This window comes from Tursiops truncatus, chromosome 5 (assembly GCF_011762595.2).
Source record: "Tursiops truncatus isolate mTurTru1 chromosome 5, mTurTru1.mat.Y, whole genome shotgun sequence".
Classification (NCBI taxonomy): Eukaryota; Metazoa; Chordata; class Mammalia; order Artiodactyla; family Delphinidae; genus Tursiops; species Tursiops truncatus.
In genome coordinates, this window is record NC_047038.1 from 99,649,758 (window position 1) to 99,670,546 (window position 20,789).

Below are 20,789 nucleotides of genomic sequence, written 5' to 3' on the forward strand. Positions count from 1 at the left end.
GTCTTCGAGTAGTTCTTTCAGCCCAGTTGCTCCGTGACGAGTCCACAAGTTCTCACGCCTCACTTCTAAGCAAGCTGCTCATCCCTCCTCCACCTCCCTGCTCCTCACCTTTGTTCCAGCCCGCACATTTTCTCAGCGCCGCCACCTGTGTGCTCGCAGAGACCCGGGCGGAGCCTCGGTCCGGACCCATGACGTCACCCCTCCGCGATGGAGGCGGGGCTGTGGGAACCGCAGTGCAGCGCAGAGGGGCGGGGTGGGGCGGGGCTTGCGGCGCGTGACCTGGCTGCGGGAGGCAGCAACCCAGAGAAAGGTGTAGGGGGGCCGGGACCTGCCGACTCCTGAGTCTGGGGGCGGGGCGGGGAGTGGCAGGGCCCGGGCGGCCGGAGCCCGGTGAAGCGCTAAAACGGGTCACGCTTCCTCCTTCCCTCCCCGTCCTTTCTTCTCCTCCCACCTGGGCCTCTGCGTGGGGACGCGCACCTGGCAACCAGCGGCCGCGCTCCGCCGCGCCCCCACCTTCTCCGCTCGGGCCGGGCGCCCCGAGCCTGCCCCGCACTCCGAGCTCGCCCCCGGCTCCCGCCCCTCTTCTCTCTACCGGCCCCGCGCTCGCAGGGGGCGGCCTCGAGCGCTCGCTCGTTGATGCCGTTTTGGGGGTGACCCGGCGCGGCAGGAGGCGGCGGCGGCGCCTCCACGGTGGGGGCGTGTTAGTGGCCGTGGCTTTGCGGGACGTCGGGTGTGTAGCTGCGGGGTGGCAGGGCGGCCAGCCGGCGAGTCCGCGCGTGCAGCTCGGGTTTCGGGACGCTGGAGGAGAGCGCCACGGCCGCGCGGGAGCGGGACATGTGGGAGCTCAGGCACCGGGGAGGCTGCCCCGGCCCCGTGGGAGCGGTGGCGCCGCCACCCCGCGAGGGAGAGGCGGCCGGCGGCGACCACGAAACCGAGAGCACCAGTGACAAAGTAAGTAGAGCCGCGAGAGGCGCACACCCGCGCCCCGGCTGGGTCCTGGCTGGGGCCGGGACACCTGGGAGGGAGGGTGGGGCCCCACTGAATGTCAGGTGAAGTTGCGGGCTGCGCCGCCCTCCCGGCCTGGCTTTGTTTCCTTCTCCCTCAAGTGGGACCCGGACCCTAGCGATGGTGCGTTTCCCAGTATGACCTCGACCGCTGCCAGGGTAGCTGGATAATTCAACTTGACTCTAATTTAGTTTCTGCCCATTCCAGTCGCCCTTCCCGGGATCTGGGGCCGACGCTAGAATCGGGATGGAGCCTGCCACCCTGAGAGCTGCAGCTTTCTAGTAGCTGCCACTTCACACCTCTTCTCGGGAGAGGAACACAGTTAGTAAGAACTAAACTTAAGTCATGCACCTTCGCTTCTAACATGTCATTGGATCCTGACGCTGGAGGCTTGGCTTCTCGCGCTCCCCCATCAGCACTTTCGTTTCCTCTATCCTTTTTCAGTATAATAGATTTTGGACGTTTGAGAGGCTCCTACACGTGACCCAGTTGTGACCCTCCACGGCCGACAGTGCAGCAGTAGATTTCATTTTACCTGACACGTTAATTCATGAGGACTTTTAAAATTCCCATTTCTGTAGATTGCCTTTGTAAGCAGATGTAATGCCACTATTCTTTTTAAAGGTAGAAGAAAGTCAAAGTGCAGCTTATTTGGTAATAAGTTTAGGAAATTGGGCCAGGCAATAGATTGTTTTATGAAATCTTCTGTTTATAAAATTCCATTTTATCTTAGAAACTCAAAGCACTTAAGCTATTCCTAGAAGCATTCTTTTTTGGAAGCAGGTATTGCAGTTTGAATTACAGAAGTGAAGTAGATTGCTCAAGGTCAAGTCGGTGGCCTTTTGGAACTAGAAACTGTTTCCTGATTCCCTTTTTTCTGGTTTGCACTGTTGCTGAGACTCACTCACTCATCAGAACTCAGAAGTTCTGATTTGGGGGAGGTTCCACCTGGAACTTGCTGTTGATGAACTTGAGGTCACCCCTTATAAAGCTCTGGCAGGAACATATCCCACAATATCATGAAATAATAAATTTAACAGTGATTTTAGGCATGAAACTTTAGAATCAATGGGAAGACAGATCCTATTTTTCCCCCTACCCTTGATAGGCAGGTGGAATACAATGAGTCTGTGATAGAACATATGTATCAAGGAATTATACAAAGTGTAACAGTTTCTAGCTTCTGAAGGTTGATGTTACAAAGCTAAAAAGAGTGGGCAAAGAATAGTTTTTGTGAAAACTGCCTTGGAAACTAGAACAAAAATAGAATTAATTAGGTTGGGGTTTGTTTTGTTTTAGCACTGATACAGTTTAGAATCAAGGAAATACCAGCTTCCCCATGTTCACTTCCTTAACTGGAACAAGCTTTTAATAAGAAAAAACATGTTCAAGGAAGCCATCCATAAAATAACTTTTGAATTAATTAGTTTCTTAACACCCTAATATATTTAAAATGGAAACTACTTCTCTGGTTTGATTTGACTCATTAGAACTGTTGTCTCTAGCTATCTGTGAGTGGGTTACCTCACTGCATATTTATTTATTTATTTATAGATGCCACACTATTGGTTTTCATTAATACATACCCAGCGGGATTTTTTTCCTGAGAGTAGGTGTTGCCATGTGTAACCTGTTCTGTTAAGATTTCTTAGACAAGGATGAGCATTTTCTAAACCATATCTAAAATATTGCATACTTTTAGAGTTTATTGCAAGGAACTTTTGACTTGGCAAGCTTTGTGTCACTGAACTCTATCCTCTGTATGTCCTTTCTTATCAGGGTGTATATTTGAATGCACCTGTATTTCCAGGTCAAGGACCATTATAAAATCAGTTTGCACATCGGAGGCTGGTTAATATTTGGTCCATTGAAATTCTTTTAAGTGCCTTCTCCATTCAAGTTGCAGTAAAGGCAAAACTCTTATGGAATTAATGAAAGAAGTGCAGGAAGTGTGTTATATTCTGCTGTTATGGTATACTCCTGTGCCATTTTGTAGTCTTTTCTTATAACGGCATTATTAACATGACCTTCTCATTGTTTAGGACCTGGAGACATACTGAGAGAAAGTTCTGTGGTCCAGAGAATTGCTTAGAGGATATTCTCACTAGTATTTAGAAATGAGGAAGGGGCAGAGAACATGGAATTTAGCAAAAGATCTTTTATATTTTTATAATACTCATTCATTTAATTTCCCTCTCAGTTTCTTTCTTTATTTTTATTTATGGCTGCATTGGGTCTTCGTTGCTGTGCACAGGCTTTCTCTAGTTGCGGCAAGTGGGGGCTACTCTTCGTTGTGGTGCACGAGGTTCTCATTGCAGTGGCTTCTTTTGTTGCGGAGCACGGGCTCTAGGCGCGTGGGCTTCAGTAGTTGCAGCACACGGGCTCAGTAGTTGTGGTACACGGGCTTAGTTGCTCTGTGGCATGTGGGGTCTTCCCGGACCAGGGCTCGAACCCATGTCCCCTGCATTGGCAGACGGATTCTTAACCACTGTGCCATCAGGGAAGTCCCAGCAAAAGATCTTAAGAGAAGCCACGTTTTAGGCCGAGGAATGTGAGATGTAAAATATTGGTAGTAATTGTAGGAAGTGCCGGTGGAAGGGAGTACAGGATAGCAGCTAGAGAGGACTTGGAGGATCAAGTGAAAATATCCTTTTTCAAAGAAGGGAAGATAGGTATTCATATAAAGAAGTCAGTGGACTTCTGGTGGTGCAGTGGTTAAGAATCCGCCTGCCGATGCAGGGGATACGGGTTCAAGCCCTGGTCCGGGAAGAACCCACATGCCCCAGAGCATCTAAGCCCGCGTGCCACAACTACTGAGCCTGTGCTCTAGAGCCTGCAAGCCACAACTACTGAAGCCTGCATGCTGCAACTACTGAAGCCCACGTGTCTAGAGCCTGTGCCCCACAACATAGGCAAGCTACCGCAATGAGAAGCTCGTGCACCTCAACTAGAGAAGGCCCGTGTGCAGCAAAGAAGACCCAACGCAGCCAAAGATAAAGAAAGAAAGAAAGAGAGAGAGGGAGGGAGGGAGAAAGAAAGAGAGGAAGGGAGGGAGAGAGGGAGGAAGAAAGGAGGAAGGAAGGAAGGAAGGAAGGAGGAAAGAAGTGGGAGTGCAGATGCTGATATGAGGGTGGGCAGTCCCTAGGAAAAAGAAAGTAGACATGGTGTGGAGAGTACAGGTGGTTGGAGTATTCAAGGAAAGGAAAGAAGGAATCGAGGTTAGATACAGAAACATTTTGAAAAGCAGAAGAGGAGAGATCAGTGTTTGATGCTTTAAATTTTCCCAGTAAAGTAGGGTCTGAGAAACACAGAGCTTCAAGAGATCTTAGAAACAATTTAGTTCAACCATACATATATACATATATATGTGTGTGAGTGTGTATATATATGTGTGTGTGTGTGTGTATTTTTAAATAATAAACTTGCCCTAGACTGTGTTTGTTATTGCCCGAAATGACCTTAAATGGGTAGCAGAGCTGGAACTAGAGCTCATCTCTGACTGGGACACCTTTGGAATGTCATTTTAGAGAGTGTGATGTAAGATGACCAAGAGGCAACTGGCAGAATTATCAAACTCAGTGAAGCTTCAGTTGAACTAAAATAACACAAATTTGTTACGTATTGAATTAGCATGGTTCTTAACTCAGTAGCAGTAGTAGTCATAATAGTTGATGCTTGTAGAGTGATTTAGAGAAAACAGTAATTTCACATCTTTCTTTTTTTGTTCCTCAGCTATATGGGTTAGGAATATTTCCCATTTAATAACTGAGAATAAGAAAGGCACTGGGAGTGATTGTGGTCGGGAATGCCAGGACAAGGATGCCAGAGAGGAGTGAGTGAGCCAGGGGGGCCAGGATTGAACACAGTTAGGGTAGGCAAGAAAGTGGACGGAAGCTCAAAGAGGGCTGTTGAAGCCCTGGATGGATTGAGAGAGATTGAGCAATTGAAGTGAAGCTGAGACCTAACTGACTGGACCGGAAGTGGGAGAGAAGGGGGTGCACAGGGAATCGTGGCCAGTACAGGGAGCACAGGTGGAATAGTGCACTGGTCAGACGAGGACCCCATGTACTCATATGTGGGGATGCTACTCTGATACAGATTTGGGTTTGCGAAGTTGAGGGTGAAACAGTCTGGAGGTCAATTAACTTCTGTCCTTCCTCATTTGAGATGGGTGTAGTTTCTTTCAAAAATATTCTAATATTTAAAAAATAAATTTTTAATTTTGGAACTTGTATTTCCATAAATTCTTCACTTTGGTACACTTCACTGTGAGTTGTCTTGGTGTCACTTGAAGGTGTACTAAACATTTTCTATATTTTTTCCATCTAAATATAGGCCATTAATAAAATATGAATATGTAGATCTAGATGTCCAGAATAAAATGTAAGTTGGTATTCCCCAATTGTTCATCAATTGTTAGTCACTGTTATCACCCAAATAAGTTTCCATGTTGTCATTTGCAGCATATTCATTTTATTTAACAACAGTTTTTGAATGCTGGCTCCCCAGATATCACCAACCCACCAGCTGATAAGACAAAGTTGAGTTTATTGCTTCCTGTGGTGAGGAAAAACACCACCTCAATACTAAGCTTTGGCAGAGCTTGGAGGGGGAAAGGCAAGGTTGGATTTTATTGAGAATTGGAAGTTTGGTTTAAGGCAGGTCTTTCAATGCAGGGTCTTGATCAGGACTGGGTAAGGATCACAATGTAACAGTTTGGGATTGGTGGCAATTGCCAGGCAAGGATTTTGAGGCAAGGGATCAAAGAGTTTTAGGAGGAAACTTGTTCGTTGGTGCTTCCTATTAAAGGATTGATGTTTTTCAGAAGTTCTTGTGATGAACAGTTAGCTCCAGAGCAAGCATCTGGGAATAGTAAAGCTATGGTAATGAAGATGATTGGATTCTAAAGTCATGTTCATGGAGGCAGTAAGCTTTGTGGGGTGAAGGCATGTAGTTTCTTTCTCACATCTTTAAAATACATGGAAACAATGAAGAGACTGAGAGAAAATGCTGAAATGAGTAGTATAACCTACCATTCTTTCAAGTAAGACCTGTTTAGCTTCAAGATTTTTAAAAGGCCCCCTCCTTTTAGGCACAGAGCTCTGTGTCATTTGAGGGTTTCCTTTTGCTTGTTTGCAATTTTAATGCTGTACTAGGTACAGCATGGGATCAGTGTGAACCTCAAGGGACCTAGAGTGGAGAAGCTGACCCTGATTGACTCACTTTTTATGGGACCAGGTGTAAAAGGGGTGGAAATTGTGATTGATTTAGTACGTTATCCTTTGTTTCATTCTAAACTGCTGCTTACCTTCATTAGTTTAGAGACTTTGGAGCCATCATCTTGAATGGTCTGGAATCCCATGCCCTTGTTCTTCCTGCTTTCCATTCTCCAGTATTGAGAAGCACCTCAGTCCTCTTTCCTTGTCCGCTGGCTCCTGCGCACTCTTCAGGAGTCACCATAGCTACAAGTGACAAACACTAAAGTGACCATACTTACACTGTGCAGTTGGACATGTGCAACACTGATGAGTTCATCACTGCAGTAAAGATGATGAACAAACCCTGTCACCACTAAAAGTCTGCTCCTGCCCTTCTGTAATTCCCCTTCTACACCTTGATAACCACTGATCTGCTTTTTGGCACTATAGATGAGTATGTATTTTCTAGAATGTTATATAAGTGGAATTCTAAACATACGTGTATGCATATACGCATATGCATATGTATGTTTACATATACGTACTATATGTACATTTTGTCTGGCTTCTTTTATTTGTTTATTTTTAATTTATTTTTTGGCTGCATTGGGTCTTCATTGCTGTGCGCAGGCTTTCTCTAGTTGCAGTGAGCAGGGGCTACTCTTCATTGCAGTGTGGGGGCTTCTCATTGCGGTGGCTTCTCTTGTTGCGGAGCACGAGCTCTAGGCGCATGGGCTTCAGTAGTTGTGGCTTGTGGGCTCAGTAGTTGTGACTCGTGAGCTCTAGAGCACAGGCTCAGTAGTTGTGGTGCACGGGCTTTGCTGCTCCGTGGCATGTGGGATCTTCCCGGACCAGGGCTCGAACCTGTGTCCCCCGCGTTGGCAGGCGGATTCTTAACCACTGCCCCACCAGGTAAGTCCATGTCTGGCTTCTTTTTACTGAGCATAATTTTGAAATTCATCCATATTGTTGCATACTTCAATAGTTCATTTTTGTTGCCGAGTAGTATTCCACTGTATGGATGTAGCCCAATTCGTTTTTTTCAACATTTGAGTTGTTTCCAGTTTGGAGCTATTACAAATATAGCTGCCATGAACATTGTGTACAGTCTTTGTGTGGATATATACTTTCATTTATTTGGGGCAGATACCTAGGAATGAAATGACTATGTCATAGGGTGGATGTATTACTTAACTTTTTAAGAAACTGCCAAACTGCTTTCCAAAGTGGTTGTACCATTTCACACTTCCACCAGCAGTGTGTGAGAGGTCCAGTTTCAACACATCTTCTCTGAGACTTGGTATGTTCAGTTTTAAATTTTAGCTATGCTAGAAGATGTGTCATAGTATCTTACTGCGGTTTTGATTTGCATTTCCCTAGTAACTAAGATGTTGAACATTTCTTCATATGCTAATTTGCCATCTGTGTATTGCCTTTGGTGAGATGTCTGTTCAAATATTTTGCCCATGTATTTTAATTGAGTTGATTGTTTCCTTATTGAATTTTGAGAATTCTTTATGTGTTCTGGACACAAGACCTTTATTTGACATGTGATTTGCAAATATCTTTTCCCAGTCTATAGCTGTTTTTTCATTCTCTTAACACTGTCTTTTTTTTTTTAATAATGATTTTGGAAATCTTCTAGGATTTACTATTTATTTATTTTTAAAATTTTATTTACTTATTTTTGGCTGTGTTGGGTCTTCATTGCTGCATGCGGGCTTTCTCTAGTTGCAGAGAGCGGGGGGCTACTCTTCGTTGCAGTGCACGGGCTTCTCATTGCGGTGGCTTCCCTTGTTGTGGAGCACGGGCTCTAGGCGTGCAGGCTTCAATAGTTGTGGCTCGCGGGCTCTAGAGCACAGGCTCAGTAGTTGTGGCACACGGGCCTAGTTGGTCTGCAGCATGTGGGATCTTCCCGGACCAGGGCTTGAACCCGTGTCCCCCGTGTTGGCAGGTGGATTCTTAACCACTGTGCCACCAGGGAAGCCCAACACTTTCTTTTGAAAAGCAGAAAATTTTAATTTTGAAGTACTTTTATTTATCAGTTTTTCTTATATAAATCATACTTGTTGTCATATTTAAGAAATCTTTGCCTAACCCTAGGTCCCAAAGATTTTATGGAATTTTTATATCTTTATGTAAATGTCTATGATTTGTTTTGAATTAATTTTTGTAAATGGTGTGAAGTACAGATCAAAGTTTTTTCTTCTTCCTTCCTTCCTTTCACATATGGATATTTAATTATTCCAGCATCATGTATTGAATTTACCTTTCAACTTTGTTGAAATCAGTTGGCCATAGAAATGTGGATTTATTTCTGGACTCTGTCTTCTGTTCCATTGACATTTTTTTTTCTTTTATGCCAGTACCGCAGTAACAACTTTATAATAACTTTTGAAAACAGGTAGTGTAAGTCCTTCAGTTTTAGTTCTTTTCCCCAGGTGGTTTTCGCTCTTCTAGGTCCTTTGCATTTTCGTATAAATTTTAGAATCAGTCTGTACATTTCCACACACAAAAAAAGCCTAATGAGATGATTGCGGTTGCATTGAATTTGTAGATCACTTTGGAGGAAAATTGTCATTTTAATTTCCTTTCTGCATCCTGGCTACATTGCTTAGAGCTGTGTAAACTTGGGCACTTTACTTAACCTTTCTGAGCCTAAATTTTTTCAGTTACAAAAAGGATGTGATTACTTATCTGTAAGGTAATGTGAGGTATAAATAAATCAATATTTGTAAAGTACTTTTGCTCTTATTTTCTAAGTACATTTCACTGTAGGAATTAGATTTACAGGGTAATAAAGAAAATTTAATTTTTTCAACTTTCATCCACCATTTACCAGAAATATTTTCATTATCATTTTACATTTGGAAAAGAGTAGTCTTTCATAGTCAGAAGCCCTCATTTTATGTAAGTGCTACTGAGCTCCCAAGCAAGGTGACTTGGCCAAAATTACTCACCTAGCAAGAACAGTTGAGAACTATTTTAATCTTAAATGTTAGCATGAGCTGACAGACTCAGTTCATTCAACACATATTTACATAGTGCCTAATAAATGCCAGCCACTGCGCAAGGTCGTCTGCCAGCCTCTTGTGAGTCAAAAGTGAGGCCAATAGTATTTCTTCTTCTCACAAAGCTTATGAACTACTGGGGAGGGTTGTGGCACATCACCATTATTGCCAAGTGGACTTTGAGGTGGTGTGCTGAAAGTCCAATGGCTTTATTTTTTAAGGAAACCAAGGGCTGAGTTTCTTTAGGGTTAAGTGTTTTGCCTTTTGTCATAGTGCTAGTTAGAGGTGGAATCAGTACTGTCAGCCCTCATATCCGTGGGTTGCAAATCTGTGGATTCAACCAACTGTGGATCAAGATATTTGAAAAAAAAAAAAAAATCCTAGACGGTTCCAACAAGCAAAACTTGAATTTTCTGCATACTCACAACTGTTTACATTGTACTTACAACTATTTACATTGTATTGGGTTTTATAAGTAATCTAGAGATGATTTAAAGTGTATGAGAGGATTGTGTAGGTTATATTCTCTGATTTTTGTATCTGAGGGTGTCCAGGAACTATTCCCCACCCCCCTTCCCCTACTCCCACCAGGTACTGAGTGATCACTGTACTTGCAACTCCTGACTCCTAGTCTGGTGCTCTTTCTGCAACCTGGTCATGTGCCCTTATGGAGCCATTTCCATTAGTCACTGTCTCGACTACCACTCACACTAAGTCTGCAACGCTCTGGGTTACTGAAGGTGAAAAAAAAGAGAGCAAAGCATAGAAAAAAATGTGATGTGTTCCATCATTCTAGATGTCAAAAACCTGCTGGCACATCCGACTAACAGCAGGTTCCCTGATGTTTTCAGGAGATGTCCTGTCTGGTGGTTTACTAGTCAACATCTCTCTTTGTTTAAGTTGCTGTGGGGCCAACTGACTCAGTGTCACAGTGGAAATGTGACATTTGTTTCATTTGTCATTTTTGGTATAATGTCACATTTAATTTTATAATTGTTTAGTAAGAAAGTTGTAGTTAGTAAACAAAAGTTTATTATTGCTTTATGAAAACTGATAATACAGCCTCAAGGCTAACATTTTATTTGTTAAGCCACTTAATGAGGAATTGGATTCGATAGTAATAATAGCTTACTATTTCATTGACTTAACTGAGTCCTTGGCATTATATTAAATGTTTCCATTTTATGGATAAAGGATCAGTTAGAAGGGGTGATGAAATTTGCCAAAACCTTGGTGCTAATAAAGCCTGAGTTCGGTTTGAGATTCCTAAACGTTTTGAATCCCTAGGCGCTTTCATTCCTAGTATCACTTCTGGCCCAAGATTCTGCTCAATGCTCCTTCTGCCTGTATTCACCTCCTGTGAATATTCTCTTCCCTGTGACCCAGTTCAGTCCCCTTCCCCCAATTCCCCCCTCAGTAAACCACTCTCCCAAAGCATTTGTGTGTGTAGCACTCTTTAATGAAGGTTGCTGCTAGGGGTGGGTATAGGAGACGGGAGGACATAGGAGTGGAGGCTGTTCCTTACAGCAGAATGAACAACTTCAAAACTGAGCATGAGGCAACTCTTTTCTTAAAATTCCTTAGCCACTCTATCCCTGGAGGTTCTACAGTGACCATCTGTGTGTAACGGCCCCAGCATACACACATAGTTCTTGTCCATGCACTCTTAGAAGTCAGTTTGGGTTTTAAATAACTTTATAAAAAATCACACCACCAGAGCAAATGCTTTTGATCACAGTTTACCTATAAGTAAAACAGCAATGATAGTGTCTGTTTGACCTGTTTCATTAGGATTGTCTCCTTTTTTGAAAAAACATATTTTTTTTCTGTACCTTATATCCTTGTAGTTATTTACTTTATACACAGTAATTGGTACCTTTTATCCCCTACCCCTATCATGCCTGTCTCCCCTTCCCTCTCCCCCCTGGTAACCAGTAGTCTGTTCTCTATATCTGTGAGTCTGTTTCTGTTTTGTTAGCTTCGTGTTTTTTGTTTTGTTTTGTTTTTGTTTGTTTGTTTTAGAGTCCGCAGGTAATTGATAAGATGCACTGTTTGTCTTTCTCTGTTTGACTTATTTCACTAAGCATAATACACTCCAGGTCCATCCACGTTGTTACAAATGGCAAAATTTATTCTTTTTATGGTTGAGTAGCATTCCATTGTATATATATATATACACCACATCTTCTTTATCCATTCATTGGTTGATGACACCTAGCTTGCTTCCATATGTTGGCTATTGTAAATAATGCTGCTTTGAACATTGGGGTGCATGTATCTTTTTTAATTAGTGTTTTTGATTTTTTCAGATATATACCCAGAAGTGGAATTGCTGGATCATATGGTAGTTCTATTTTTAGTTTTTTCAGAAACCTCTGTACTGTTTCCACAGTGCCTACACCGATTTACAATCCCACCAACAGTGCACAGAGTTCCTTTTTCTCCATATCCTTGACAACATTTGTTATTTGTGGTCTTTTTGACGATAGTCATTCTGACAGGTGTGAGATGATATATCATTGTGGTTTTGATTTGCATTTCTATGATAATTAGTAATGTTGAGCACCTTTTCATGTGCCTTTTGGCCATTCCTATCTCTCTTCTTTGGAAAAATGTCTATACAAGTCTTCTGCCTATTTTTTGATTGAGTTGTTTAGATTTTTTGATATTGAGTTGTATGAGCTGTTTATATATTTTGGATATTAATCCCTTATCAGTCACAACATTTGCATATATTTTCTCTCATTCAGTAGGTTGTCTTTTTGTTTTGTTGATGGTTTTCACTGCTGTGCAAAAGTCTTTAAGTTTAATTAGGTCTCATTTATTTATTTTTGCTTTTATTTCCTTGCTTTAGGAAACTGATCCAAAAAAATAGTGCTACAATTTATGTCAAAGAGTGTTCTGCCAGTGTTTTCTTATAGGATTTTTATGATTTCCAGTCTTACATTTAGGTCTTTAATCCATTTTGAGTTTATTTTTGTATATGGTATGAGAAAACGTTATAATTGCACTCTTTCACATGTAGCTGCCCAGTTTCCAGCACCAGTTATTGAAGAGACTGTTTTTTCTCCATTGTATATTCTTGCCTCCTTTGTCATAGATTAATTGACCATAAGTGCCTGGGTTTACTTCTAGGCTCTCTATTCTGTTCCATTGATCTATGTGTCTGTTCTTGTGCCAGTACTATACTGTTTTGATGACTGTGGCTTTGTAGTATAGTATGAAGTCAGGGAATGTGATGCTTCCAGCTCCATTCTTCTTTCTCAAGATTGTTTTGACTATTTGGGGTCTTTTGTGATTCCATACAAATTTTAAAATTATTTGTTCTACTTTTGTGAAAAATGCCATTGGTATTTTGTTAGGGATTGCATTGAATCTGTAGATTGCCTTGGGTAGTATGGTCATTTTAACAATATTAGTCTTCCAAATTCATGAACATGGTATATCTTTCCATCTGTTTGTGTCATCTTCAATTTCTTTCATCAGTGTCTTATGGTTTCCTGAGTACAGGTCTTTTATTTCCTTAGGAAAGTTTATTCCTAGGTATTTTATTCTTTTTGATGTGATTGTAAATGGGATAGTTTCCTCAATTTCTCTTTCTGGTAGTTCACTGTTAGTGTACAGAAATGCAATAGGTTTTTGTATATTAATTTTGTATTCTCCAACTTTATCATCATTGATGAGCCCTAGTAGTTTTTTAGTGGCATCCTTAGGGTTTTCTGTGTATAATATGTCAACTGCAAACAGTAACAGTTTTACTTCTTCCTTTCCAGTTTGGATTCCTTTTATTTCTTTTTCTTGTTTGATTGCTATGGCTAGGACTTCCAATACTGTGTTGAATAAAAGTGGCAAGAGTGGGCATCCTCACCCTGTTCCTGATCTTAGAGGAAACGCTTTCAGCTTTTCACTGTTAGGTATGATGTTAGCTGTGGGCTTATCATATATGGCCTGTATTATGTTGAGGTATGCTCCCTGTATACTTACTTTGTTGACAGTTTTTGTCATAAATGGGTGTTTTACATAAAAATTTTTGTCAAAAACTTTTTCTGCATCTATTGAGACAATCATATGATTTTCATTATTCAGTCTATTAATTTGTTGTTGTATCATGTTGATTGATTTGTGGATATTGAAAAATCCTTGCATCTGAGACAGATCCCACTTGATCATGGTGTATGATCTTTTAAATATATTGTTGGATTCAGTTTGCTAATATTTTGTTGAGGATTTCTGCATCTATGTTTATCAGTGATATTGACCTGTAATTTTCATTTTTTGTGATATCTTTCTCTGGATTTGGTATCAGGGTGATGCTGGTACCATAGAATGAGTTTGGAAGCATTCCTTCTTCTGCAAATTTTTGGAATAGTTTGAGAAAAATAGATGGTAACTCTTCCCTAAATGTTTGGTTAGAATTCACTTGTGAAGCCATCTGGTCCTGGACATTTTTGTTGGAGTTTTTTTCAAATAAATTTATTTATTTATTTATTTATTTTTGGCTGCATTGATTTCTTCAGTGAGCCATTGGTTGTTTAGTAGCATATTGTTTAGCCTTTTGTGTTTAGCCACGTGTTTGTGGTTTTTTGCATTTTTTTCTTGTAATTGAAATAGTGTTGTAGTCAGAAATGATGCTTGATATGATTTCAGTTTCCTTAAATTTATCAAGGCTTGTTTTGTGCCCTAACACGTGCAGCTTGTGATCTATCCTGGAGAATGTATTCTACGTGCACTTGAAAAGAATGTGTATTCTGCTGCTTTTGGATGGTATGTTCTATATATATCTATTAAATTCATTTGGCTTAATGTGTCATTTAAGGCCAGTGTTTCCTTATTGACTTTCTGTCTGAATGATCTGTCCATTAATATAAGTGGGGTGTTAAGGTCCCCTACTATTTTTGTGTTACTGTCAATTTCTCCCTTTATGTCTGTTAATATTTGCCTTATTTATTTAGGTGTTCCTATGTTGGGTGCATATGTATTTGCAATTGTTATATCTTCTTGAATTGATCACTTGATAATATCATTATGTAATATTCTTTGTCTCTTATAACAGTCTTTGTCTTAAAGTCTATTTTTGTCTGATATAATTATTACTTCCCTGGCTTTCTTTTGATTTCCATTTGCATGGAATACCTTTTTCCCTCTCCTCACTTTTAGTCTTGTGTGTGTCTTTAGATCTGAAGTGAGTCTCTTATAGGCAGCATATATACAGGCCTTGTTTTTATATGCATTCTGTCACTTTGTGACTTTTGATTGGAGCATTTGGTCCATTTACATTGAAAGTAGTTATTGATATGTATGTTCTTGGTGCCATTTTTTAAATTGTTTTTGCAGTTCTTTTTTGTTCCTTTCTTCTTTTGTTGTCTCTTATGATTTGATGATTATCTTTAGTGTTATGTTTGGATTATTTCCTCTTTTTTTTGTGTGTGTCTATTTTTGATTTTTGGTTTCTAGTTATCATCAGGTTTATACATAGCAATCTGTATACATACATGATTGTCTTAAGTTGCGGATTTCTTAATTTCAAATACATTTTAACAACAGTGCATTTGTTCTCACCAACCCTTACAATGACTGTTTTCAACATTATATTTTACATCTTTTTGTTTTGTGTATTCCTTGACTCCTTATTACAGACATAGATGATTTTACTAGTTTTGTCTTTTAGCCTTCCTACTAGCTTTGTATGTAGTTGATTTACTACCTTTACTATATATTTGCCTTTACCAATGAGCTTTTTCCTTTGTAGTTTTCATGTTTCTAGTTGTGGCCTTTTCTTTTTCTCTTAGAGAAGTCCTTGTGACTTTTCTTGTAAAGATGATTTGGTGGTGTTGAACTCTTCTAGCTTTTGCTTGTCTGCAAAACTTTTCATCTCTTCATCAAATCTGAATGAAAGCCTTCCCAGGTAGAGTATTCCTGGTGCTAGGTTTTCCCCTTTCAACACTTTAAGTATATCATGCCACTCCCTTCTGGCCTGCAGAGTTTGTGCTGAAAAGTCAGTTGATAAACTTATGGGAGTTCCTTTTTATATAACTTGTTGATTTTTACCTTGCTGCTTTTAATATTCTCTCTTTATCTTTAATTTTTGCCATTTTAATTATGATGTGTCTTGGTGTGTTCCTCTTTGGGTTGATCCTGTATGGGATGCCCTGTGCTTCCTGGACCTGTATGTTTGCTTCCTATTCCAGGTTAGGGAACTTTTCAGCTATTATGTCTGCCAGATATTCTGACAGATATTCTGTCTGTGTGGCCATAGTTTATCTGTTGTTGGTGTTTTTGTGGATATTGTTTTGGGGTAAGCCACTCAGGCTTGCACAGAATGGGAAAATTCTACCCAATCATTGCAAGCCATTTTGAGTTCTCAGTCTGGGAGTGGAAATGGAATCTTTGGGCTACACCTTGTCTGATCTTTTGTTTGTGGGACCGTGTTTGTTGTTTGTATGTATGTGTGTCAGTACTTATATTGACTGGTCGAGATGTCTTTGCTAAATAACAGGGCTCACATGAGACAATACCAGGGAATCCTTCCCTGTAGTGTCAGGCTTTGCCTGTGGCAGAATGCTGGTTGGGATTTTCCCTTTGGGACAAGCCTTGTTATGGGTAACCAGAGTTCTGTTCCATCTTGTAACCGCCCCCCGCCCCCCAGGGTATTGTTACAAAACTTCGAGAGACCACTGTGCCCAGACCCTCAGGAATACTTATCTTATCTAGACTATCTGTAGAAAAAAAAAAAAAAGATGGGGGGCAGAGGGGGGAAGCCTTTTTAAAATCAAGTGGAAAAACTGAGATTCTGGTTGTCTTTATGTAAAAGTTAACTTGTAAATGAGCTCTATTTAATTCACTTAAAATTGAGCACTTACAAATTAAATCTAAATGTGTAGAAAATGGCCAAGATAAATTTTGGGACCACATGATCTGGGGATTATTCAGTACTGAACTGATATTTGCTATTGAAGGTGGCTTAAGCTTGTTGGTTTGATTAATATAGACATTTCTTTAGAGTTATCAATGTTAAGTAATGCAAGTGAGATAAGAGCTTTTGGGTAAAACTCTTTAGGAATAATTGTTTTAGGAATGTGTACTTAAGAATAATCTTTTCAGCTGCTTGGTAGCTTAATAATTTAGAGTTAAGTTAAATGATGGAAGTTTATTGAATAGGTAGATCATTTCCAAATAAAATATTAAGATACTGAAACATTAATTAGTGAATGTTGGCTTCCCTTGGCAGAGAGGAGACTAAAGGTATTTAGGAATCTAAAGGTATTTGGTGCCACCCTGGGATATTCTCCATAAGAAAGCACATGTTTTGAGAATTGTGCGCGGTCAGGATTTTCTAAGATTGGATTATTAAATCTAGTTAGGTAGATGGATTTTGTTGGGAGTGGGCTAGAGCAAGACCAGATTCAGATTCGGTTTCTCCCTTCAAAGTTTTCTTAGAATACTGCTTTTGACGACAGCTCGTGAGTTTCTTTGCCTTTAAGCGATCTATATTTGCTTTTGAAGTCTCTTCACTTTGGTTAAATGAAATAAGTATTGTGTGACAGATTCTAAAAGTTCTTTCAACCTCCAACTAACGTTAAGATGCTTTAGAAGGCCGAGGCATCTCAGAGAGAAATATTTAATTAGTATGTTAAATTACATGGCATTCCTAAAAATCTAGTATGTCCTTGTAAAATGTTATCAGTCGTAATTCTAGTTATTTAAAAATGTTGCACGTTACAGCAATAACTAAGTTTCTTTTTGTCAATCCCATTGTGATCAAATGTTTAACCATGACTTTTTAAGTCTATGATTTGTAGACAGTTATTATTTTGTATTTTGATAAATCTCAGGTTGTACTGGGAAACTGGGTAAGAAATTAAAAAAAAAAATCCTAAGGGAAAGCTTGATGGTTTCATAAAAAGTTAACAAGAGGATTGGTTACTAAATGAACTGGTGAATATGGTTATAATTTTTATGGGTTTTGTCTGAAATGTTACTGGCTTTGATCTGTGTTTTCCAGATATAGGAAAAAAACTTCCCCTCAAGTTGGTTATGATTTGCAACAATTTGGTAAATTACACCTCTGTGAGTAAAATTGAGATATTTTTCTTTTCCCTCTGCCTGTTCCCTTCAAAAATTGGAGACTCTTGGGTTCTGAGCAGCCTTATCAGGCGAATGAGAAAAACTGTCTCCTGGCATGTGCAGAAATCTTGATATTTTGGGGACCTCTAAAAGAGAGAAATCAACCTAGGCAAAATCTGATGGCAGGCCTTTGATATGGCTTTCTTGGCCTTGAGAGGCCTTTTGGAAATTTAGTCTGAGACTTCTTCTGAGGAATTACACCAGAGTCAATGTGGAAGAACCTATGTGGTCAATGGACCAATCTTATTTTAGAAACAAATTAGTCTTGGCTATACTTGATGAACATGGGGGCAATTTTAGAAAAAAATTATGTTTCACTGAATATTAAATTCTAGTTTTGTTAATTAATGTCTGTGCTTACCAAGACTTACTTCCCAGATAGTTCCTTGTGGTTATGTTATATTGTTCCAAAATTTAATTAAATTGTCAGAAGAACACTCTAAGTTTGTTTCTGAAGCCTAACTTTGTAATCAGTCTTTGGATAAAGATCAGATGCTCCATGATCTAGGAGATTAACACCAGGAGATTAACACCAGGTTATGTTCATTCAAATTTAAAGGGTCACTTATGTTGGGGACAATTAAACCCATACTAGGGATAACCAGACTAGTAACACTAGGAAACTGGGCTGGGTGCCTTATGGATAATGCCAATATATAATTTCCCTTAAAGATGAGGATTGGTACAGAACAGACTAAGTCAGAAGACCTGGGATATACTGGGCTGCACCTAATGGAAGTTCTTAACTTATATTCTGAATTATGACCTTACTAATCTGCTAGCTATATTGTTTTTTATATTGCCTGTTTTGCAAAATTGTTGTTTCTTGCATTACCAAATGTGTGACTGAGCCTCTGATAAAATGATGATGTATAGTTCCATATGAGATCAATGATTGTAATAGTGTAACTAGATATGGGAAGAAGCAACAAGAGGGAATAGTTTCCTGGACCATAAGAGACTAGTAAGACAGGTGGCCCAGAGACTTTTGGTTACTAGTAAGGCCTAGTCCAGTAAGTAAGAGCACATTGAGTGGCCTATCAGCAAAATCTTTGCCAGACCTGGGAATGAGCATTCCTAGCACTGTGGGACAAAATGGTCATGAAATGCCCCCCAAACCATGGTCAAGTTTATGATCCTGAAGGGGCTCTGCCAACTGCAAATTGCCATCTGCCTCTGCAAGGATTAGACCAATGGCCACTGTGGCCACTGACCTTCAACACCCCCTGAAAGGAAATCAGGGTGGAGATCAGGAATGAGTCACTCTGCTCTGAGAAAAACTGGCAGAACAGGGCTTTAGATAGTTAGATATTTTCAGAAGATTTTATGAGCCCAAATTCTTGCATCTTCTCATATCTAGAAAAGCACTGAAATCATTAACGGTGACATCTGCTTTGGCCATTAAGAAGAGAAATGCAATTGGAAGTCAAAATGGAGGAGCTGTTGGTTCAGACATATGGATGTGATTTCAGACATGTTCCTGTATTGCTGAGAGCTTGAATTTTCTGAGCTGTGTCAGACCTAGGGGATGGCACCAGCCAATCTCAAAACAGTGTCCACGGGTACCTGCAACCTTATGGTTTCAAGGTATCCCCTTGTAACTATTAAACTTTTTAGACAATAAAATTGCTTTAGATCAGATATTAACAACAAACGAGGAGACATATTTAATGGCCAATGGCTCCTGTTATATATATCTGAATACCATATCAGAAGTTAAAACCTAGTTAGATAAAATTAGACAACTGGCTACCTGGCTACAAGTCTCCCTTAAAGAGCCAGGTCCAGACTGGGTTTCAGGCTTAAATTCCCAGGGGATTGAGACCTTAATCATACTAAACTCAGATCCAGGACTTGGAACTCAGTAATATTTCCAACTCGGTGTCCCAAATTGAGGCAGGACTATGCCCCATTTCAGCTGGAAGTAGTCAGAGCGGTTGTCACCCTATTCCCTAAAAGATTCAGGGAAAGTTAAAAAAGGGAGATTAAAACCAAGTCCCCTGAAACCAAGTTCCTCTGCTGAGTTTATGATTAATGTCTCTATCCAAAACAGTTATTCCCTTCCTTGTCCAACATCTGTTCTCAAGATTGAGGAATATCAAAGAAAAGGGGGGATTGATACTGAGCAGGGCCCTGTGGGGCTCTTGGGCACAAAGACTTTCTGTGTCCCCCCATTTCTCTGATTGCAGAAAATAGCCTTCATTCAGCTTCCATGACCTTCTCTGAGTTCCAATGGGCAGATTCAAGCAGTTGTTAATTAGGGAATGGAGGGGATGTGAGACAAGGGAGAAACAGTCAAGAGAAACAATAGTGCAGCCTTGGGGCAGGGTCCTGGTTCCCCATCAATGGATACACACAACAGTATCTTGAGCTGTTTTGCAGATACTGAAACCCCCTCCAAGTGGGAAGAGTTAACAATTAATGACAGTATGCTTCCCACAAGCACGTAGACCCCAGACCAGTTGGAACCTTAAGGTTGATGATGCTGACTTCTACTTACCACATCAACCAACCAATCAGAAGAATGTCCACAAGCTGATCACACCCCATTACTGTAAAACTTCTCACTACCCTCTCCAAGTTGGGACACATGGGTTTTGAGGGCATTAGCCCACTGTGGCCCCCTTTGCCTGGCAAAGCAATAAAGCTATTCTTTTCTACTTCACCCAGAACTGTCTGAGATTTAACTCAGGGTCGGGGTACAGAGGCTGGATTCGGCTTCTCTATCTATCTATCTATCTAAAATGCTATGCCAGTGTAAGACATTTCTCTTGTTGTTGATGCTTTGATTGTAATCAAATAAAAAAAGAGACTATGTACAGTTGATCAGAATCTATGTGGCATTAACACCATATTCTTTGTTAAGTAGAAAAACAATGAATGTTTGATTCTGTGGAAAATTTCTGATTTAGATAATATAAGAGTTTCTTTTTGTGTCTTTTGTTTAAATTAATCCTTTATATTGATAGACTTTAGCAAAGATAATCAAACTTTCCTAACTAGGATGTACAACAGTGCTTGGATATTCAAGGTAAGTTAATAGTTATTTTTTTGTTTTAAGTTATGTAAATGAGAGTTGGCACACTGAGCAATAAATAAATGCATTGGCAAGCATGTGCTTTTTCTTCCTTTTATTTTGCAAAGTGATTTTCTTTTTTCTTTAATTTCAGGAAACAGATATTGATGACAGATATGGAGATTTGGATTCCAGAACAGATTCTGATATTCCAGAAATTCCACCATCCTCAGATAGAACCCCTGAGATCCTCAAGAAAGCTCTATCTGGTTTGTCTTCAAGGTATGGTTGGTTGAAGATGAATCTAATGGGTACACAGGATAAACTGTGAGGTTATCCTGGACCATGTCCAATGTAATAAATTTCACTTTTGGTGAGTTTTAGAGCTATGAGAGGAGGCTTTACACTTTTTCACCATATATGAGCACAGTATTA

At 40.2% G+C, this 20,789-nt stretch overlaps 1 protein-coding gene across 4 annotated transcripts in view; it reads left to right on the forward strand.

Moving 5' to 3' along the window:
* Positions 1-323: 323 nt before the first annotated feature.
* Positions 324-20,789, forward strand: part of CDS1 (CDP-diacylglycerol synthase 1) — a 65,254-nt gene continuing 44,788 nt past the window's right edge. Inside the window, exons 1-3 of one of the 4 annotated variants that reach the window (XM_019926657.3) lie at positions 841-951; positions 17,217-17,281; positions 20,509-20,636. In XM_019926657.3, coding sequence (XP_019782216.1) covers positions 17,249-17,281; positions 20,509-20,636 — 161 coding nt within the window. In that variant the 5' untranslated portion in view covers positions 841-951; positions 17,217-17,248. Of the gene's footprint in view, positions 952-13,938; positions 13,979-17,216; positions 17,282-20,508; positions 20,637-20,789 lie in introns of those variants that run through there. The other 3 variants (XM_073805424.1, XM_019926659.3, XM_004311995.4) reach the window with 3 other exon arrangements.